This window comes from Eschrichtius robustus, chromosome 17, assembly GCF_028021215.1.
Source record: "Eschrichtius robustus isolate mEscRob2 chromosome 17, mEscRob2.pri, whole genome shotgun sequence".
NCBI lineage: Eukaryota > Metazoa > Chordata > Mammalia > Artiodactyla > Eschrichtiidae > Eschrichtius > Eschrichtius robustus.
The window spans coordinates 13,061,468-13,075,386 of NC_090840.1; the positions used below are offsets into that span (position 1 = coordinate 13,061,468).

At 34.7% G+C, this 13,919-nt stretch overlaps 1 protein-coding gene across 15 annotated transcripts in view; it reads left to right on the forward strand.

The window, feature by feature from the left end:
- Nucleotides 1–13,919, forward strand: part of CSPP1 (centrosome and spindle pole associated protein 1) — a 221,899-nt gene that overhangs the window by 136,476 nt on the left and 71,504 nt on the right. For 13 of the 15 annotated variants that reach the window (XM_068525678.1, XM_068525677.1, XM_068525676.1 and 10 more), the window contains 4 exons: nucleotides 5,945–6,043; nucleotides 6,993–7,063; nucleotides 12,524–12,617; nucleotides 13,654–13,711. The exons of the other annotated variants lie outside the window; for them this stretch is intronic. In XM_068525678.1, the coding sequence (XP_068381779.1) occupies nucleotides 5,945–6,043; nucleotides 6,993–7,063; nucleotides 12,524–12,617; nucleotides 13,654–13,711 (322 nt within the window). The remainder of the gene's footprint in view (nucleotides 1–5,944; nucleotides 6,044–6,992; nucleotides 7,064–12,523; nucleotides 12,618–13,653; nucleotides 13,712–13,919) is intronic. 15 annotated transcript variants of the gene reach the window in all.

Here is a 13,919-nt window from a genome sequence, read left to right on the forward strand (position 1 = left end):
CCATAGTGCCCCTAGGTGACTGGCAGGAGAAAAATAACTTCTCCCTGCAATACTTGACTTACAACCAGGTCCAAGGCTCTCCTGGTTTCAGATGTTAAAATGTGGGGGAAAAAAGACACCTTAAAAAGGATGAAATACAGTTTATTCCTTTAATATTTCTATGTTCTAAGTACCTTTATCAACTTTTTTTGTTTTTAAGTTACTTATTGAATGTTTATTTTGGTGATATGGCACTAAGGTTTTTTGATCAGATTTTTAGATGCTTTTCAGTTCCTTTGCATGTTGTTTCTATGACACTATTTGTAATTTATTAATTGCTGCAGTGGGGTCTTATAAAGTCATTTGTCTTAATACTTAAAACTTGCTATATTTTAATCTAACTTTTGATTTGGAGATAAAAATATGGTAGGATAGGATCTGATATTTTCATTGACTAGTTAACCTGTAGGGATTAAATGTAAATGTTGAGCAGTTCATGGGACCTGTTTCATTCATTAGTCCAAATAGATTATTTTTGTAGTATTTTAGAAAATTTTCTGAGACATAATGCTACATGTTCATTATTCTAATTATTAAATAATCATACAAAGCCTTTGCAGTTCTTTGTCATCTACTCTTTATTCTTTAGTTATTACATCCTGCTTATCCAATCTTTTTAATATTCACCCTGATTTAGGTAATTTGACTGAAGGATTAGAATTTTGTAATGCCAATTATAGTTTATCTCTGATTTGAATCTAATTGTACTTCAGAAAATGTTCTGAATTCTGTAATGTGTTATATTTGAAAATGTTTGTATCTGGAGGTAGTCAAAGGCTACCTGAACTACAAGAAGTTTCAGTTAGGGAAATACAGATATTCTTGGACTCTTGGTACTGCCTTATTTGTACATGAGAACTTTTTTTTTTCTTATGGTGTCAGTTTACCTTTAGAGTATAATGTAATGCGTATCTTTTAAGTTTGGAATTTCAAAAAACTTATGATGGTTGTTGCTTTGTTTGTAATATATTTTAATCTATTATTTTTGTAATTACACCCTATGATAATTTTATACATGAACTAACAAATCAATTTCAGCCTAATTATTTGAGAACAATCTTATTTTCTTATGTATCCCATGAACGAAATGAACTGTTTCCATATATAATCTTCCCCAAGTAGTAGTTTAAGAATAGATTAAATATGTAGATGAGTGAGAATAATTCCTGTTATACATTTTAATGTTTTTACAATATTTCTTAAAAATGTAAATCATTATTATACATCTTGTTAATGTGTAAACTCTTACATCTCTAACTGTAAGGTTTTTCACATATGTCTCCATGGCAGGTGAGGTTAAAATTGGATTTCTATATTTCAGATTTGGAGATTTCTAAAAGAAAAGATTTCACATTGAACATTAATTAGATTTATTTAGCAGGCAGAGTGGTTGCTAGGAAAAATGACTCTACTTGTTAGTGAAATTTTTGAGACTAAAGAAATGTGTAACTTCATTTGATCTCTTTTTTTAAAAAAAATTAATTAATTAATTAATTAATTATTTAAAAATTTTTGGCTGTGTTAGGTCTTCGTTTCTGTGCGAGGACTTTCTCTAGTTGCGGCGAGCAGGGGCCACTTTTCATTGCGGTGCGCGGGCCTCTCACTGTCGTGGCCTCTCTTGTTGCGGGGCACAGGCTCCAGACACGCAGGCTCAGTAGTTTTGGCTCACGGGCCCAGTTGCTCCGTGGCATGTGGGATCTTCCCAGACCAGGGCTCGAACCCGTGTCCCCTGCACTGGCAGGCAGACTCTCAACCACTGCGCCACCAGGGAAGCTCCATTTGATCTCTTGATTTAACTATTTATTCTTAAAACAGTTGTTCCTTGGTATCCAAGGGGGATCGATTACAGGACCCCTCACGGGTATCAAAATTTTTGGATGCTCAAGTCCCTTATGTAAACTGGTGTAGTGTTTGCGTGTAATCTATGCACATCCTCCCTTATGCTTTAAATCATCTCTAGTTTACTTATAATATCTAATCTAATATAAATGCTGTGTAAATAGTTGTGCTATATATTGATAAGTAGTTACCTGTGTGCGGGAAATTCAAGTTTTGCCTTTTGGAGCTTTCTGGAATTTTTCCCCCCAAATGTTTTCTATCCAAGATTGGTTGACTCCACGGATGCAGAACCTACAGATACGGAGGGCTGACTATATACTGAGAAGTACAAAATTTTTCTTCATTCTTCTAAATTTCCCGTGTTCTCTTTTTTCCTTCTAATAGTCAACATGCGATAAATTCCAGTTTTGATTTTTAGTAATTTTTGATTTTTAGGTTTTTGGTCTCAGTTCTTTTCTAATTACCCTATAAACTTTTCCATATATCATTATGTATTTATTAATGTAATATTTTCCCCACTTTTGGAAGGATAAAGCCCAGGAATGATTTTACTTTTCTAAACTAATCATTAATCACTGGCAAGTGTTTTAAAATAGTTAACAGAATGGTTAGCACTTAGCTCAACAGTTGCATTCTGTGTGTGTGTGTGTGTGTGTGTGTGTGTGTGTGTGCACGCGCGCACGTGCCTGTGTGTATTGTTTGATACATATTTACCAATTTAAGTAAATTTATAATGTTTTAGGAGCTTTCTAAAGTTGAATATAATAGTGTATCTTATAATACTTTGAAATTTATATGCTTTTAAAAAAGATAGTCATCCTAGTCTTTATTATTTAACTTGAGCTGTAGAAGTTAATATATTACCTTATTATGTTTTACTTTATAACCAATGTTAATGAGTAAAAGAAATTTTTAGCCTTAAAGAATGCTGTTTTTTAAATTTTTTATGTGATTAATGCAGTTAGCACTTCCAGTCTGTTTTACTCTTGATATTTGTTAGTTTGTAATCTTGCTAGTTATGTAACAAAATTCTGAAATTCCGCTCCATCTGCAATTAGAATCTGAGGTAGAATTAGAATCTGACTCAGTAGATTTGAGTGCTCGCTTACTTAGTGTAGGACATTCTAAGAAGTGTGCATGCTTAATATGTAAGGTATAAATGAGGAGAAATAGCTTATTAGAACATGAGTTATTTGACTTGGTATTACTTTTTTTCTTGTAGTAGTTACTTTTCATTTATACTTGGAAGGACCATTTTTATGTTAATTATTTTCCCCACTTTAAAGATGGGGTAAATATTAGAAAAACAGTTATTGAATTAAAGTAAATATAAAAATTGGGAAAGAACAGAAAACAATGAGAAAAATGGTGACCAACATTTAACAGCTCAGTAGTTTTCTTTTAATTTCTATAGTTGAGAGTACCCCTAATAGCAGAATTCATTCACATTAGAGAAATTTTTAGTATGAAACCAGGTGATGTAACCATTATGAATTAGATGATTTCTTTCAAGTAAGGAGGAATTTGATTCTTTCTCCCTGTAAGTTGTGTCAGGACTAACAGATGGTAAATAGTTTATTTTTATAATATGTCATTCTTGATAGCATAAACATTGTAAATTTACTACTGAAGTAGTTTTTTTGATTCTGTGGTTTATTAATGAAAAAGATACATTACTGTCATTTAGGAGTTGTTCATTCACATTTAAATTAGCTGAAAATACCTGTGGTTTTAAACAACTTGCTTTTCTTCTGTAAGAGTTATTTTTTTAAAGATAAACTTGTGTTAATTTAAATAATTAATTAATTAATTAATTTAAAAATTTTTGGCTGCGTTGGGTCTTCGTTGCTGTGCGCGGGCTTTCTCTAGTTGCGGCGAGCGGGGACTCCTCTTTGTTGCGGTGCGCGGGCTTCTCATTACGGTGGCTTCCTTTGTTGCAGAGCACGGGCTCTAGGCGCGCAGGCTTCAGTAGTTGTGGCACGCGGGCTCAGTAGTTGTGGCTCACGGACTCTAGAGCGCAGGCTCAGTAGTTGTGGCACACGGGCCTAGTTGCTCCGCGGCATGTGGGATCTTCCTGGACCAGGGCTCGAACCCGTGTGCCCTGCATTGGCAGGCGGATGCTTAACCACTGCGCCGACAGGGAAGTCCCTTGTGTTAATTTTTAGAGTAAACTTGCCTTCTAGCCTATACCTGGTTTCTTTGGGCATTGAGATTTGAACCTAATTAACTAGAATTACTGACCCATTTCTTCAAGGAAATAGAAAAAGCTTTTTCCATTTAACATAGCTTTAACTTTTATTTTGTTGGTAGGATGGTGAAACTATTTTACAATTATTTTACTCCCTCAGTCAAATCTGATTTGCTATGTGAAAGGAAATAAATTCTTCCTTTTATGAGGTCTGTCCCTTTCTGAAAAAACTTTCCTAGCATGTGCCAAAATTCTGGACTCCCTGAAGGAAAGCAGGTGTTCAGCATAAACTCTATTGCTTGTACCAACAGTTTAGGCACAGTGGGTCACTCTTGTCAGTTCTGAGAATGGTGGACTCCTCCCAAAATCTGTGTTCTCAGGTGCCAGCTAAGGGCCAGTCTTGCAAACAGGGCTTTCTAAGGGTAAGCAATCTCAGGCATGCTCTGTTTACTCTTTTCTACACGTGTGTATTTATATAGATGCAGTATAAATAAATCTGGTTGCCTGGCATTGTTAATTACAAATTTGAATTTAAGTTTATATTTACCTGTTCTTTAAGTGGTAGAAATAAGGAATGACACTAAACTGATGTGTCAGTTTAAAAGAGAGATTTGAGCACTTAGGCTTTAGATATAAAATCAGCTGTGTTTTGATAAATTGAAATAAGTTTGAAATTCTTTTTTGAAAGGGATTGGGGAGGATTCTGTTTTAGATATGGATAAAAAATGGAAGCCATTTATCTGTCATGCCACCGGTCATACATTATTAAGGTTACAGTTCTGGGTAGTCTTTTCTCCACAGGTGATATTGACAATATATGATAGAAACAAAGAGAGGGTTTTATATGCTGGCTCTGTGGAGAGTGATAAGTTCCTTTTCCTCTAAAAATTGCTGTTTTTCTTAATGTGATAATCAGATTCACCTAAAATATTGAACAATACTGTAACAACCATATTTCTTACCAGTGGTCCTCATGAGAGACAATATAGTTTGTTAACTCAACAGCTATGCAAAGAAATATGACTTATGAAATGCTGATTTTCATGGGTGCTGATAAATGTTGGTGTGAAAAGTCATGTTGGTTTCTCTGGTATGAGAAGTTAAACTTTCCATGTTTGCCAAGTGGAAAAAAGATTAATTGAAAAACATTTAAAAGTTATTTTCTGAAAAGCATTCTTAAGAAAATAAAAGAAATTCTAATCTTTCTTTTTGTTGTTCATGACCTTGTAAATAAAGTGAACTAATTTTCTACCCATGTTTACAATGTTCTGTATTCACCTGTTGCTAATATTTAGTATTTCATGTGATTTACAGTGTTAGCAAATGTTGTGGCTTGCAACATTTGATTTGATTTAATGGTTAAGACTGCTGCTGTACTTTTAAGTTAAAAAGGTTTGTATATTCAGTGAAATAATTCCCAGAATCTATGAATTTTGATTAAAAAATGATCTCATTTTGAAATTTGACTATTATCTTCATGAGGGCAAGGACCATGTCCACATACCCAGTACCTAGATTTAGTACTTGGCATGTAGTTGGTGCTCAGTATTCTTTGAATAAGTGAATAATAAAAAAGTCTTATTAGTATTTGCATAGCTTTGATATTAAAAATTTCTAGAAGTTATATTGAAATAGTTTGTAATAACCTCCCTTTGTTTTAAAGACTATTGAATCTAAACTCTTAGTGTTTCTTATTAACCAGCAGATCATACTTGAGTCAGATGTCATTTGAATTAATTTTAGAATGTATTTACAATAAAACTTCATTTTAACCCTTGGTTCCCTTTAATATTTCCAACATCAAATGTAAAAATACCAAAGAGATAAGAAAAGTCCACTGTATGTGGAACAAGCTCTGTAAGCTAATGTGTTTTTAAGGATGTACGGGAACAGACGAGGGAATGTGCCTCCTATGGAGTATGGTGGTGATGTCACAGAACAGTCAAACATACGAATTTCATCTGCTGGAAATCAAAGGTATAGTATGTAATATAAATTCTGCCCTTCAGTCATTGTACTGTAAAACAGCAACTGCTAAAACTGGCTTGCTGGAAAACTAGAAAGGTATAGTATGTTAACAGCCTTCCTTATTAGTGAGAAAGGAATTAGGGAGAAAGGGGGAGGGGAGAATTGTGTTAAATGAAACTTTATGGAACTTTACAGCATTCTTTTGAAGTGCAAGTTTTGATTATAAAGTGTGCCAAGGTGTTCTGAGTCCCTGTCATTATAAAGCATATATATTTGTTTGAACTAATGAAAGGAGAAATAAGTGTATAATTTAATGGACTAAAAATCAATTTAAAATATCTTGGAGTTATAGAGATGACGTAACTTGAAATAAATTGAAAATGTTCTTATGAGTTTTCTTTTCAAAACTTTGTTTTTCAACATATTGAGTAGATAACTTTTATGCTTACTTTGTAAAATTAGTACTCATAGATAATTGTGTCATGTTGATAAAAAGGAAATTATATGCATTTTATATTCATGTTCTCTTTCTGTAGTTTTTATCATTTTGGCGGCTTTATTGTGTTGTACGTAAGGATAAATGGTTCCGAATTTATAGTGCATAATGAAAATAATATTGTCACGTGTCAAGAAAGGTGTCTATTTTCTTTGAAGAAAAGTAACACATAAAAATGCTTGAGATAGAGAATTTGCTATTTGAGTCTAATTAATTAAATTTTCTTTGAGAGAGTTGTCATTTTTTTTTTCCTTGTTTCTTTCAAGGAAGGAGTTTTTTAGAGATGATCTTCTTTTCAAAGTGTGGGTATAGATATCCTTCTTTTTTAGGATTTATTTATGTGTACTTATATTCATTTTCCTTACTGGGGTAACTGTTCTTATGAAAAAGGGTTTCCTGAATTTTTGTTTTTGTTTCCTAAAAATTATTTGGGTTTTAATTCTTTTTGTTTTTTGTTTTTAGCGCTCGAGACAATGAACCATCCATACCTGCTAATCGAGAGATGTGTAGTCCTTTTGCGGGGATGCTCTTTGGTATGTACAAAAACCTCCAGTTGATTAGACTTTTGTGGAGTGTTTTATAAAAGGTCTTCGTGAGAACTCAGTGTTGTAATTAATACCACTCTTACTAATAATAGAAAACATTTCTCTAGTGCTTACTTTATGATAGGCACTATGCTAAACATTTAGCATATTATATAGCTATTATAATTATTTAGTGTATTATATAGCTCTGTGTATAATTTTAAAGCTAAATAACTTTTATTTAGTGATGAACTTTCTACTGATGATAAATATTAATTTCAGTAAAATCTTTTAAATTCATATTTCACTTTGTCGTAGTGTTGGCTGTCTATTTCTTATATTCTATTTTATATGTGATAATTTCTTTCTTCATTCTTTTTCTTCTTTAGCTAGCACAAAACTGCCTTACATTTTAGTTCAGTTCCCCTGAACTAAACCTTTTTATCCTTTGATAAACATCCTTTCCCATGTTCTTTCCATGTAGTTTCTGAGAAAGTGTTTTGTTCAAATAATGATTATAATCCAGATTTTCTATTTATTTTGTCAGAAATGAAGGTCATCGCCTAAGATAAGCATGTTGATTTGCTATATTAACTTGTCACATTTAATTTCAGAAACAGTGTGAAGAGAGCATACTTCCTGTATGTAACTTTAAGTAGAAAAGTGGTCTCTTCTTTGTGTAAAACTATTAGAAAAAATTGCCTGAAATTTTGTTTCACTGAAGTATATGAAGAAATTGGATAATAGTTTAGATTCATTCAACCTAAAAGCAGTCAGTAATTTAAATTTTGGCTTAGAGAAGTATAATTGCATGATATTCTCAGACTTTTGTTTCCTTGAAATGGCTATTATGAGAAAAATGGCGTAACACCTAGAGTTTTATTCTAGTGTAATGTCTTTAAGTGAGAATTGACCAATTTAGCCTATCAGTAAGTCAGAGTAAGGGCTTGCTTCTTATGATGTATTTTGTTAAACATGGTAAAAATTGGAGAAATGGCTTTCTGTGTTGAGAACCTACTGACAAATAATTTTATCAATAAATGGATTACTCTACCCTGAAATTTTAAAGATGAATGGCATGAATTTATCATTAATGCAATCAGGAATTATAGATTAATGTTTGATGATAGAGTCATGTTTGGAATAGGCTATTACACTCTTTTAATTCAGTGATTTATCTCACGGTTGTATCTTTTTCCCCCAGCCCAAATTTGTGTGTCCCCTTAGGGAGCTTACTCTCTCCAGAGGCAGCACATTCCAACTTCACTTGGCTCTGATTGTTGCCGTATTCTCATTTCAATTGAGCTGAAATTTGTCTTCCTATAATTTTGCCCTAAGGACCTTGTTTGGAGCCTTTTGCTTTATTTAAAGAATTAGGACAGTTGACTGCTGAGAGCAAAAGTAATATATTATGGGGTTTCTAACAGAATCATGGGTCATTTAGAAGTATGTTTTAAAATTTCCAAATACTTGGGGATTTTCCTGCTTTTTGTCATTGACTGCTTGTTTAACTCCCTTATGGTCTGAGAAAATAATTTGTAAATTTCAATTATTTCAAATTTGAATTTTTTAAATAAAACTTTAAAAAGTGACTCAGAATATAGTCTTTCTCGGTGAATGTTTAATGTGTGCTTGAAAGAGTGCGCATTGTGTGGTTGTTGAGTGTAGTGGTTTATAAATGTCAGTTAAGCCGATTGGTTGATAGTGATGTTCACGTCTTGTACATCTTTAATGACTTTTAACTGTTCTTCTACCAGTTGTTTAGAGAGGAGTGTTAAATTCTCTGACTACCTTGTTCTTAGTGTGGGGCCTGGAGAGATTTTCTCAGTGTTCCTGCACCTTCCTCAGTTTTTAGCAAGACCTACCAGCCCCTGACAGAAGAGGGTGTCTCTCTTGCCACACTTTTCCTTCCTCAGCAGTAGATTGCTGTAGCAAAGCTGGCCCTGTGCATTTGGTTCTCAGAAATGAGTATCAGTGTTCCTGCCTCTCCTCAGAGTGGTAGCCAAACTCTCCTTTATGCCTGTGGAGGATCTTCTTTTTTTTTAATGAATTTATTTATTTTTGGCTGTGTTGGGTCTTTGTTGCTGCACGCAGGCTTTCTCTAGTTGCAGCGAGTGGGGGCTACTCTTTGTTGTGGTGTGCTGGTTTCTCATTGCGGTGGCTTCTCTTGTTGCGGATCATGGGCTCTAGGCACTCAGGCTTCAGTAGTTGTGGCACGTGGGCTTCAGTAGTTGTGGCTCGCGGGCTGTAGAGCGCAGGCTCAGTAGTTGTGGCGCACGGGCTTAGTTGCTCTGCGGCATGTGGGATCTTCCCGGACCAGGGCTCGAACCTGTGTCCCTTGCTTTGGCAGGCAGATTCTTAACCACTGCGCCACCAGGGAAGCCCTGTGGAGGATCTTATATGTGAGAATTTCCTGCTCTTCCCCTAACAGTAGCAGACCTTTGCTTTGTATGAGTGCAGAATGCTGGGTCCAAGGTTTTCTGCCCTTCAACCAATAGATTACTTTATATGAGAGAAGAGTCTGGAATGTGGGCGTTGGTTTTCTGTTGGTTTGTTTGTTTGTTTTGCCTCAGAATGGTGTCTTTTAGGTGTCTTGCGTTGCACCATCTTCGGTCTCATAAGCATCTGGTAGGGGCAGCAAGTGAGTGCAGATTCCCCTTCTGCATTGCTATTCCAATCCACAGAAAGCCTTAAAGAATTCATTAGCGTTTCAGTTATTTTCTTTTTATCTACTTCTAAGGTAGCTGCCTATTTCTCTGTACTCTGGTAAAGGTAAAACACTTGGGTTGTCCCATCTTTCTATGGATTGGTTTTTATACCCTTTGGAATTCAGTTTACCTGGTTGCTTGTAACCTCAGCTCTCTGATGGGCTTTTTTAAAGTTTTGATTTTGTAGATGATTGAGCTTTTTTCCATCGTGGGGTATGAGCAATGTTCTCTTGTGGCTTTCTGTTTCTAAGCAGAAGTAGGACTCCCCATTTAGTTCTTTATAATAGTTTCCATTTCCTCCTCATTATATTACTATTTTCATTTAAATATTTGGGCATAGTTAAATGATAGCTGTTTTAACATCTTTGTTGTTATGTCATCTCTGTTGTTTTATGTGATTTTTCTTTCAATTGATTAACTTTTCTAATCACTGTTTTGGGTTTCTATTGCTGCATCACAGATTAGCACAAATTTAGTGACTCAAAACGTCACACATTATCTGAGTTTCTGTGGGTCGTGAATTTTGTTGGGTCCTTTGCTCAGGATCTCATAAGGCTATAGTCAGGGTGTCAGCCAGGCTGTTTTTCATCTGGAGGCTTATAAGGGAAGAAGCCCATTCATATTTTTTACTAAATTCATTTCCTTGTGGCTGTATAACTAAGGGCCCTGATTTCTTACTGGATCTGCTGGAGACTGCCCTCAGTTCCTGGAGGCCATCTGCTGTTTCTTGCCACATGGGCTTCCTCACCAAGGCTGCTTATTCTATCATGCCAGCAAGGAGAATCTCTAAACTCAGTGAGGGCTTTTATCTGATTATATCAGACCCACCCAAGATAATCTCCCTTTCGATTAATTCAAAATTGATTTGGGCCTTAATTACATACATCTGCAGATTCCTTTCACCTTTGCCATATTCATTGGCTAGATGCAAGTCATAGGTCCTGCCCACACTCGGGGAAGGTTTATACAGGGAGTCAGTGCCAGAAGGCAGGGAACATAGGATCTGTCTTAGAATTTTGCCTACCACAGTCATGTTTTTCTGTTACTTAAGGACCAGTCTTTCAGAGGCCTTATTTTAAATTTAAACTTAGCTGGGACTTTTAGAGTAGCCTTCGCTCTAGGAAGATTGTTCAGCCTTCCTGCTACAGAGTGACCTTTCTCGGGCTCTTCCCTGAATACCCTTAGAGGATCACCGAGAACTCCAGTCTAGCTGGCTGGAGCTTAAATTTCTCTCCACTTTGTTTGAGGAGGTCTGAGAATTCAGTTTATGTGTCCTCCGTAATTTTTTGCCCAGCCTAATGGAATTTCACTCTGCATACACAGACTAGTACACAGTAAAGTCTGAAGGAACGCCTTTACAGATTTCTAAAGCCCTTTTTACGCTTCTTTTTGAATCTTTGCCCTAAACTTCTAGTCATTTTAGCTTTCCTGAATTTTGATCTTTATCTGCTCAATTTAACATAATTTCCCAGCTTTGTTTGGATTTTTCCCTCCCTGTACCCGTGGAGATTGCATGCAGGCAGAAACGGGTGCCTGAAGGGCTCACCTCATTTATTTAACTTCTCTCAGGTATTACAGTTGTGTGCTACCTGTTGTCCAGTGTCCAGTGTCTGAAAAACAGTTATTTCATATATTTTGCCTAATTTTATTATTATTTTTTTAATGGAGGGAGGCTAAGTTTTGTGTTTGTTAACTCCATCATGATCAGAAGCAGAATGGATATATCTACTTTGATTGTAAAACATTATTATTAACCTTAATGTAATTTATGTTACCCTTTGGGAGCTTCACTGTTGCTAACATCTGTCCTTAATGGACAAACTCAGATGCTGTGTGTCCAACTGATGGTTGGGAGACTAACAATTAAGGTAGTAGAGAAATTTCTGGTTTGGTTGCATTTTTGATATCCCTGTGATTTGTGTAATGTTCCAGATTTTGCATATCTAGATTAAGAGGTTATTTTGTGTGATTAACATGCAATAATAATAATTTTCTGTGGATCCAAGATGCTTGCTTGCATGACTGGATTTTCATGTAAGTGATACCAGAATGAGAGGTTTATATATTTTTTTCTGTAGAATTGAGGTAACTATTGAAGTTTTTTGAGCAATGTGTCATCATGATTAGTGTTGTATTTTAAGATAGTTAGTCTTACATACGTGTGCTGGTTGTATTGGAGTAGGGAGGCGGGGAGGAGTTCCGGAGACTAGTTAAAAGGTTATTGCTGCAATTCAGGTAAAATATAGAGAGTTCCTATCCAAGGCTGAAGGCCATGAGAATAGAGAAGAGTGTCCTCACATGAAGTAAATAAGAAAGCATGAACCATCGAAGTTACAGTGGGGTTTTGAGGCTCGATTATTTGGTCAGTAACAGAAAACAAAGAAGGGCAATTGCTTTTGAGATGTTCATTTTGAACACACTTACTAAAGTTAAGGGGCTTGTGGGAGATGTTAGTGGAGATATTATCCTGATTTTTGGAAAGTGGGGATAGGAGTTAGAATATTCTCTTATTTAAGAAGGTTTTTGACTAACGTAGAAGTTTGGGAAGGATTAATGTGTCTTGGGTTTGACACATAGTAGTTATTCATAAATTATGAAACTAGTTGAATAGGTAATGATACATATGATTTACCTTCTATATTTGCTGCATATGTAGTAATTATACTCTTTGATATAATTAAAAATGGAGATTAAAAAATTGACTTTCCAGTTACATGTGTTGCTTGAGTTAAGACTGCATTTTTTTCTTACCACTTAATAGGAGGTGAAGATCGAGAACTTATTCAGAGAAGGAAAGAGAAATATAGACAAGAACTATTGGAACAAATGGCTGAACAACAGAAGAACAAGAGACGGTAATGAAAGGTTTGCATTTTAAAAAGATGTTTTGAATTTAAATGCGTTTGTTTAAAATGACATAGTGGTGACTATTACATGGTAAAATAAGGGGATATTTTTCCTAATACGATTCAGTATTTGTAAATCATTCTATTTCAGTCTCCACATTGTAAATCAGCCAGGGTAATAAAACAGATACCATGAGGGTGTTCATTTTCTTTATCATAGGTAACAAAGGAGACTATGTGTTCATCCTATAACAGGCCTTCTACATACTTTCATTAGTTTCTTCAATTTTAGGGTAGCATTTAATGTTATCTACATGCCCACTGTATTATCCCACATATAGTAGCAAATATAAAAGTATTTTGTCTTTTAACAATGAAATGGTAAGCACACGTATATGTGCTGTATAAAAATAATCATGATAGATCTACAGATATTTATATTGTATACAAGTCTCAGAGTTTGTAATCTTTCATGTAGAAATACCTGTGAAATATTAATTTCAGTTTAAAATTAGGGATAGATATCTTGGTTCTAAGAGAATTTGAGACCTGTCATCTTTTAGTTTTGTTTTTTTTTCTCTCTATCTTAGAGGAAGCCAATATCTACTGTCTGATATTAGCCATCTTTAACATCATTTTCTTAAAAACTCTCATTGGAGAGTATCGTATTAATTTTCAATTTTTTTACCCTCCTTTTTGTGAACTGAAGATATACATGAACCTTAAGAAAAGTTTTTTATTTGTTTCACTAAGTAAAGATTTTGTTTTACTTCTCTACTTTATTCTGTGTGAATTCCTTAGACTTTGAAGTATCCCAGGCACTGGTTTAGAGATATTTATTCCAAGGCAGTTTACATGTGAATGTTAGTTTACTTTGCACCAAATTGGAAAATTTAGTTTTCAGAATTATTTAAGGCTTTATTGTCAGTTAAAGGAATTATTTGTTTTTGGAGATGTTATTGCATGGACTTTGTGTGTAAGGTTGTTTCAGTAATGATAGTGTTTATTATAACTTTTTAATATATAAAACTTTAATTTTGTTTAGAGAAAAAGATTTGGACCTCAGGGTTGCAGCTTCTGGAGCACAAGACCCTGAGAAATCGGTAAGGGTTCCTGCCGGCTTTTAATGTTTAATCTTTCAGTCAAATAAGCCTCAAATGTGGTGGCAGGTGGAGATAGAACATATTGGGGAAAATGTATGAGTAGACCAGTTTGAACAGTAATAAACTAAATTCAGTTCTCATAAAACATTAAGTCCTAACTCTTACTTGTTTACTTCTCTAAGATAATTTTTCCTTTTTCATGTGTGCG